The sequence below is a fragment of the Apis dorsata genome, unplaced genomic scaffold, assembly GCF_000469605.1.
Source record: "Apis dorsata unplaced genomic scaffold, Apis dorsata 1.3 scaffold_527, whole genome shotgun sequence".
Lineage (NCBI taxonomy): Eukaryota > Metazoa > Arthropoda > Insecta > Hymenoptera > Apidae > Apis > Apis dorsata.
In genome coordinates, this window is record NW_006263750.1 from 91106 (window position 1) to 100221 (window position 9116).

The 9116-nt window shown below is 28.7% G+C and overlaps 3 protein-coding genes across 6 annotated transcripts in view; 2 read left to right on the top strand and 1 right to left on the bottom strand.

The window, feature by feature from the left end:
- Positions 1–1931, top strand: part of LOC102677535 (lachesin-like) — a 24538-nt gene extending 22607 nt beyond the window's left edge. For all 4 annotated transcript variants that reach the window (XM_006620734.2, XM_006620731.1, XM_006620733.2 and 1 more), the window contains 2 exons: positions 223–393; positions 682–1931. In XM_006620734.2, coding sequence (XP_006620797.1) covers positions 223–393; positions 682–1064 — 554 coding nt within the window. In that variant the 3' untranslated portion in view covers positions 1065–1931. The remainder of the gene's footprint in view (positions 1–222; positions 394–681) is intronic.
- A 494-nt stretch (positions 1932–2425) lies between these two features.
- LOC102677943 (SLIT and NTRK-like protein 4) lies at positions 2426–4219 on the top strand. Its single transcript, XM_006620735.2, has 3 exons — positions 2426–2720; positions 3046–3399; positions 3810–4219. Exons 1-3 carry the CDS (start codon positions 2509–2511, stop codon positions 4183–4185), a joined length of 942 nt encoding a protein of 313 aa, XP_006620798.1. The 5' UTR covers positions 2426–2508; the 3' UTR covers positions 4186–4219.
- Positions 4220–5681: 1462 nt separating this feature from the next.
- On the bottom strand, positions 5682–8209 carry LOC102678083 (APOBEC1 complementation factor-like). Its single transcript, XM_031512923.1, has 5 exons — positions 7327–8209; positions 6965–7139; positions 6548–6876; positions 6326–6446; positions 5682–5958 (listed from the first exon to the last, which is right to left on the bottom strand). Exons 1-5 carry the CDS (start codon positions 8032–8034, stop codon positions 5858–5860), a joined length of 1434 nt encoding a protein of 477 aa, XP_031368783.1. The 5' UTR covers positions 8035–8209; the 3' UTR covers positions 5682–5857.
- Between the last annotated feature and the right edge of the window lie 907 nt (positions 8210–9116).

Below are 9116 nucleotides of genomic sequence, written 5' to 3' on the forward strand. Positions count from 1 at the left end.
CATTTTGTTATTTTCCAATATCTAGCAATAATAATAACATAATAGATCTTTTTCTTTAGAGATAAATTATGAGAGAAAAAAAAAAAAAAAAGATTAAATGATCATCGGGTAGAAAGAAATATTGTTGTTATGTCTACGGAAGATGAAGTTATTCTTCTGGAAGGAACCATTTCATGCCTGACGGATAATGTAAACTAACTTCAAACTGGCGGTCGATTGCAGGTATGAAATTATTATCGGACGAGAAACATGATCTAACGGAGATTTCGTTGAATGATTATTCGTATCAGTTGAACCTGACCGTCAGGAGATTGAGCAGGGACGATTTCGGCAGCTACACCTGTTCCGCGGAGAATCTACTTGGCAAGGCTGAGGGAACGATAAGATTACAAGGTAAACGCGCTCTCGACTTTCTACATTTTGTCCGGATTACAGTTCTGGATCTGAGCTGTTCACGCTTGAAAACCCTTAGTTCACGACTTTCCCAGACACGTTTGCGCGGAAAGCAATTATATCGGTTATTACGTTTCTCGCACATTATAAAACGAGATTTATGTATCAGAGGGGGAGAATTATTAGAAAAGATTAGAAGTTTAATTTTCAGTGGATGATAAATCTTGATGTTCTATTTACGGTGAATGAAATACGATAGAAAAATTCAATTGGTGAAATTGATTACAGAGTTACATTTAACGAGAACAACTTCGACACCTATCCGTCACAACACAGACTTCACGGATAGATACGGATCGAAGAAGCAAATGGACAGAAAGGGGAAGTACCCTGGATACGGGCGGGAAGGTAGTTCATTGTCGAAAAATATAGGGAATATGGGTCACAACGCAACGCCTGTACCGAGGAGAAACATTTCGAACGCTTTGACGGATGTTACGATGAAAAAATCGAAAGTTTCATCATATCCGGCGCTCGCACCTGCGCCAGCGCATTCCACACCGACCCAACTGAGCGTTCAGAATAGCGTCACGTCGCTGCGACAACACTCGCGATTGAACTGCGTAGGATTAATGTTCACTTTCCTGGTGATAGTGATCTGTAGCTCGTAAACGGTCGATCGTTTCGAATGTACGAAACAGTACAAATCACTTTTCATCATAGAGATTAAACGGAAATAAGAGGGGAAAAAAGGAAGACGAGGAAGGAGGGGAAAGAAAAAAACGATATCTCGAGAAAGAAACCCATCCTATCCTAAGTAGCCTTCGTTACTTTTTAGGTTAGATATCATGGTTCAGGTTCATCGACAATGTTTTTTATATTTTTTATCTCCGAACCGAGAGATCGACGCTTCTATCGTGTAGTAAAGTGCACGCGCAATCTTCGGGACTTGTAGGTGTTGTACACAGGTGCGTGATCGTGTTAAATCGTTTGTATATCGTTTTTGTGGCGCAAAAATAACGAACGGTTTTTATGACAATAACTATAGCTGTATGCGATCGATATTATAAATCGTGATAAAACGAGAGCAGTTTTATCAGTGATCAATGATCGTTTTACCGATTTATAATATCCCGTTGTCGTTGCCAGATTACACGTGTTAGGAAGCGCGGTACCGTTTTACCGAAAAATCGATGGATATTCGTTTTTGAAAGTCCGATATTGCCACACTGCCGAACACAAATAATTGTACAGTTATTTTCGAACGAACGGAAATGTTAATTGTTTATATACGTATTTTGTGCGTGTGCGTGTTGGAGGAACCGTTGTTCACCGCTTTCCAGAAATTCGTTTAGAAAAATCGGTTGCTCAGGCATGAATGTGATCGAACGAACGGAATATGATCCCATTTTCGCATACTCGATCATCGATTCATCAACGTTCTCATTAGCAACAAATGAATGTATCGTTTATCAATGTTAACGTCTGAGTTGTGTATCCATGTATGTATGTACGACAATAAACGTTGTTTTTACCAATGCTATCTTTTATCATCCCCTTTTGAAATACCTCCATCCTTTAATATATATAGATATCATCGATAGATGAATCGCTTATGCAATATTGTGGATCAGATATATCGCGTATCTTATTATCAATCTGAAATGATATTTCATCCCTAAAGAAATTATTTCACAAGATACGTCGATGGATACTGAAGATTAATGAATCTTATTTAAACATTCGATAATTAATAAAAATTTCTTTTTTTTTTATATATATACGTAAAACGATATTTATTAAGAGATCTCATTCATACAAGATAAACGATATTAGCAAGATCTCTTTCAAAAAGATAAAAACCAGATTCGCTAAATCGATGAATTGAGATAAAATAAAAATATGGACGTACGATAATGAAGAAGAATAATCTTTATTCTTTATGCGACTTTTTTAATTGGATTACACGTAGTCCGATTCTCTTATCAAAAGAGGAAAACGGGAGTCGAAGGATACGCCGCCCACGCGATTCAGTTGCGCATCGGTTGAAATATCAGGAACGTACAGTTAATTGAACGCTTGTACTCGACGTCGGTATTCTGTCTCACGGGAATCATGAAGCATTTGTTAAATGTATTTTTCATCTTTAATCTATTGTCAAACGTCGCGGCGGACAAGATCAACTGTCAAATCATAATCAATTCACAGTATAAAAATGTGACGACGTTCCATTGTACGGAACTAACGAACCTAAATGCGTTGAACAAAGCGAGAACCAATACTACGAATATAGAGATTTCGGATTCGAGAATATCTAATATTCCAGGGTAAGAAGAAGAAAATTTATATATTGTATTATTTATTTATATTATATTAGCTTAATTATCAAGTATCAAATAATATATTAATTTAATATGCTTATCTTTTTGTTCATATTTAAGGGAAAATAGTTTAAATTTAATATTTCTATTAATAAAAAAATAATTAGATGAATTAGAATTTTGAAATTAAAAAAATCAATCATTTAAATAAATATATGACAATTGCGTAATATTTTGAAATATTTTGAATAATGTTCAAAGAAAATAACGATAAAGATAAATGAAAAAAATGAAACTTAAATTGGAAAATTTGGTATTGCATTGTTTGCAGGCACAGTTTCGCAAGATTCGGCGCGACTCTCGTAACTTTGGATCTACACGGATCAGGTATAGAGACTATAGATTCTTTGGCGTTTATAGGCCTCACAAAACTAGAAAATTTACTGTTGTGGAACAACAAATTGAGAATCGTGCCTGGTAATTGGTTTATGAACATGTACAATTTAAAAACCTTGGATCTGTCGTTCAATTACATCACTGTAATCGATTACAACGTATTCACGCTGCTTCCCAATTTGGAAAATTTCTATTTTGATTACAATCAAATAAAAATCATCGATTACACTATGTTCCAACTCAGAAACCTTAAAAATATAAAGTTCGAGAAGAATCCGCTGGATTGGGGGTAAGCATCTCTGAAACTTTACCGTTTCCGGTTTCTGGTTTAAACGAGTTGTGGAAAAATATGAGACGCACCTCTCTTTTTTTTAATTTCATTATTAAGCGTATTTTTAAAAGCTCAATTACACGTGAACTAGTATATTTATAATCACAATAATGGTCTGAGTAAAATTAAATTTCTATGCAACTTTATATCCTCGTATTAATATATAATGATATAAAAGTTTATATTTTCAACATTTATATTTATATTATGTTAAAAATTGGAGTGTTTTTTAAATATTAAATAATAATTTGTTTTTTTAAAGCTTATAAATTTAAAAATTGAATTACACTTCAACAATTGATACAATTTATAATTCAAATAAACAATATATTATTTTAAAGTCATTAATTTTTTTCCATAATTTATAGATTTCGTGCTCAGTTAATATGGAAATTGGAAAATCAGCACGTAAAATACGACGAAGATTGGGAAAATTGGGGATGGATGAACAAAATGATCAAAGAATGCTCGGAAAACGTCTATGAAGAAATACCGAAAAATAAGATTCTCGATTGCATCGTTGAAAAGTTACTGAATTACACGTACGAAATATTTTCTACGGAAATGATACAACAAAATGTCGACTGTCTCGTGAAAGCTCGACAGTTGGTACGCTGTATGAGACCTAAAAATGTCACGGAAAATACGGATAACGAGACTGCGAGAAGTATACTCGAAGATTACGCGATGATTCTACCAGTAATGTCTAGATCAAACGCTCGATTTTCAATATCAACAATTTAGAAATTCTTGAATTCATAAAACGTAAATATTATATTAAATATATATATTAATTTAATTAAATAATAAAATATCTATACATGAAATTGTACATTATACGCTACATACATTATATATTATATATATATGTATGTATAAATTTATAAATTATATATCGAAATAATGAGAAGTTGTATACGAAAAGAAAATCTATTTGAATATGATATGCATCTAATTTCTTTTATATTTTAATTCCAATAAAATTTAAAATTGTAGTTCATGTGAATTATTATTTATGATGTATGATATTTCCTGATTAAAATTGCAGTTAAATAGATTGAAGTGAAATAATGTTCCCTAAACGTGATTGTAATATATTTTTAAATAGTAAAATATATATTTTTTACATACTTTATTGTAAAATATATTAGTGTGTAGATGTCAACTGGTTGTAACAGTATATAGACTGGAAGGATCACATTTAAAAATTCCAATTTCACATTCAGAAACAGTTGGATATTTAAAGCAAAAAATATCCAAATTATTGGATGAAACAGATCATAGTTGGAAACCAGAGAGAATGAAGCTTTGGCTTCGAGGAATTTATATGGATAATAACCGTATGATTGCCGATTATAAATTAAACCCTAAAGATCAAATAATATTGCTTCTTGATTATTAATACAAAAGGAAGGTAAATGTTTTATCATATTTTTTTAATATGCAACAAATTCTTAATTACATTAATTGTTAATGAAATATTTAATTTTAAAAATATAATGAACTGCATTAAGTTTTACTTCTAATAAAACTTTGAAATTTTTAATAATTAATTTCATTTTTTTTATGTTGTTATTTAATCGCATTTTTTTAAAAAAAATACGGTTTATTTGACAAGTTTGGGATTTCATCTTTTTAAAAAAAAATTTAAATATTTTATTTTAAATTTGACTAATATATTTAAAAAAAAAATATTGAACAAAAAATTAAATATACACACTTGTAATTACAGTTTCGTGAATTAATTACAAAACAACTAAATGTATCACGTATTAATTACGTACAACTTTAAACATAAAAAATTACAATGTTTAAATCTAAATTTAAGAATAATTTAAGAATAATAATGATTTTCGAATAAATTTAAGAATAAGATTATTATTTAATTATTAGTAAATAGTGTATAATTTAACGAATAAGAAATATTTTTGCAATATCAAAATATACTTGAAATATAATTGAAATATAATTTAACGTAGAGAACCTGCGATCATCAGATTTTCTAAGTTTAAATTTCGATTTTTAAAAGTCAACAGTTAAAAAATATATTTATTATAGACTTCAATAATAAATATTATAATTAAAATTTTTATAATTAAAATTTCGTTTATTTTATGATATTTTATATCATCATTAAAAATTTTATATCGTAACTATATTGTAATTAAGACCATGAATACATATATTCAGATCAAAGCAATCATTTTTATACAAATATATTATATATTTTAAAATTCGGTTAAAATCTATTTCAATTGTAAAAATTTTCTGTTAAAATCTTAATTTCATATCAGTGATGTAAAAATGAATTCATGTTTATATTGTTTCTTCGATATTTTTGTCATCATGCTTTTGGATCTCTACGTTATAAATAATTTATACATGTTCAATTATAAAAATCTTTTAAAAAAAAAATTTAATTATAATCTATATCCCTATTCCAGCTGACTGGTGACCCAACCGCAGGATTAATGTTTAGCTTTTGTTCCATGCAATAGTGCTCGTTATTCAGTAGCACTGTTTGAAAACATACAAAAAAATATCTATAAATCATTGTTACTTACGTATACTATTTTTATTTTGCTAATTTTTTAACCAATTTTAAAAAATTTATTAAATAAAATTTATTAAACTAATGATTAAATTATTACTTAAATAATGTATATAATTTGTTTTTAAGATTAACTAAAAATAAAATATCTATAAAAGTAAGTCTTGTATATTGTTTGAAATTTCATGAAAAATGGAAACCTCAAGTTAAAACATTATTCGCGTCACGAAATTGGTATTAATTACATTTATCAAGAATAAATTACATTCACAAATTATATTCAGCCGTCTCTATAAGGATTTGATCTAGGATATTTTTATCTAGAGTACTCACCGTAATTCTGGGCTATAAATTGATAGATCTTTGTGCATGCAGCGACAATTGCATTTTGTTTTGTTGGCATTGATTCTCCATGATATTCAAACAGAATATGTCCATCTTTAAAGATAATTATCTAAGGAAATAAAGAAAAAGAAAATAATAAATATCAAAAACTAAAAAAAAAAAAAAAATATTAAGTGAATAAAAATAAATATAAGCGAATATCATGCATACTTTACACATAAAAGCTGATTCATCCACTGCGTGTAAATAATTAAAAGTACAAGTAGCATTAAATTTTTCTTTAATGAAATATTGCAAAGCAGTCATATGCATTAAGGCTATGTCGACTACATTAGCGTTCAAGTCCATGACTTGAGATTGAAATTTTTTAAGATTACATTTTTTCGGCGATATATATTTACGATTTTGTTCAAATTTATGACAACTTGATTTTGCTACAGCTTCATTGATACATTTTTGTCTTTCTAAAATTTTTGCAGCTCCGATTGGTTTTGCCCAACGTATTTCCCAACCTTCAGACTCAGCAATACCATTACATCCTATTTTATAGGCGTTTTATTATAATAAATGAGATAAAATAATAAATGAATAAAATAATAAAATATCATATAGAGTATATAAATATACTTGTCATAATATCCATTACAGTTTGTGCTGCTTGACGACTTTCATAATGTACGAATGCGAAATGATTAATTTTTTTTAATTTTAGAATAGGAATTTTCGTATTTTTTTGAAAGATATCTCGAACCTTTTGTTGTGACATATCCAAATTAAGATTTCGTACAAATAAAGCAGTAACCTAAGAATAATAATCAATGCTATATATATTTTTTAATTCATCGTTAAAATGAAAGGTACAAATAGATACATATTTTTTTAACAATATATAATTCTACATATTCGTAGCAGATTGTATAGCATATACAATACAAACACGTAACGTATTTTTAAATAAAAAGATATTTTTTGAATAATTTAAAACTTACACTTTCCATAATTTCTTCGTCAATAGGATCACCAGGTTCAGGATCAGCCCAATCAACTGCAATTTCATGATCCCACAACATAACTCTGCCAGGTATTAATTTTCGTCTGGCCATTGCAGCTGCTCTATGATCTTTGAATTCGACGAATATGAAACCACGATTCAATGTTTTATCATGTGCACTTGGATATAGATAAATGTCAATAATGCCTTCAAGAATCTTAGTTAATTCTTGCATAAATTCTTCTTTGCTTTTATTTTTAGGTACTCCACCGAAAAATAGCCGACAATTATCAACTGACTTAACGACACCGATACGATGGCCCGGTCTAATTTCATAACCGTCAAGTTTTGCGCAGGCGCGTCTCGCTGTTTTTACATCTTCGAATGAAGCAAACGCATAACCGCGAGTAGATCCAGAAAAATCTAGCATCAATCGTAATTCAATCAAATAACCGATTGTTTCTAATACTGGCATTAGTTCATCTTCGTAACAATCTCGCGGTAGACGACCAAGAAAAATTTCAGCACCTTTTACACGTTGCTTTTCACCACGAACAATCTCTGGAGCAGTTAAACGACGTTGTCCATTTTCCTGCACTAATTCATATTTTGTTCTTTGTAGCATTTCTAACAATCTAATTGTCAACTGACATTCTCCTACAGAATTTGCACTTGTTTTAACATGTATTTTCTTTATTTTATCCATTTTAAAATACAATGAAATCACAATTTCAATCACACTTAAAACGACGTAAAGAGGTAGACTGTCGAGGACTAACTGATCCTTCTAAGCTTTTTTCCTTATCCCTTCTTTCGTCTCCTTACCACCACACACTAAGCATAATTCGTCGAAATATATGGAACCTTATTCTTCAAATAAGCCAATCACAGTGATCGAATATCATTGTCAATACAACTGGATGTTTTTAAAAAGAAAACGATAACGAATACATCAAACTTATGTTTGAACATAATAAATATTCTACAAAAAAATATATATATTATTTCATATTGTTTTTAATAAAAAATTTTTATAAAAAATATTAAATTTTTTGCAAGTCAACTGAAACTTTTATAAAATATTAAAAAGTTAGTTCCAATTTCTTTCTTTCGTTCTAAATAAGACTTTGATACGAAAAAATGCCATTAGAATTTGAATCAATATTTCTTAGATGAACATTCACAATTCATTCTAAAATTTTTTAAAGTTTGGATTTTGACAATCTTGAATGGATATCAGAAATAATATACAAATTTTACATTTACAATTCATTTTAAGACCCTCTTAAAATCTTTTTTAGATTTTCGAAGAGATAGATTTTAATGTTGAGATAAATGTTAATATTAAATTCGATAATCTATTCTATATTTTGATAAATTTTAAACAATATAGATTGCATTTGAAATATATTGAATTAATATTAAACGATTTATAATCCGAGATTTTCAAATAAATTTTTTTAAATATATATATGAATATATAGTTTGTAATATTACAATTTAGATTAAATTAATTCTCATGATTATCAAATTAATTAATCAATATGAAAAATAAATGTATGTATTCAGCTTAGTTTTTTATTATTTTTCGTATTGAAATAAAAATTTGTACTGAAATAGAAGTAAATAAATCATTAAAGTTAACTTTATCTCAAATATTCTCATATATTTCTTTTTTAAATATATCTATCTATGTTCAACTCGTCTAATATTTCTGTATTTGTTTTGAATATTACGTCCAAGGCTAAAAACATCTGTTATAATATAGCCCTTCCAGGGAATTGGCAG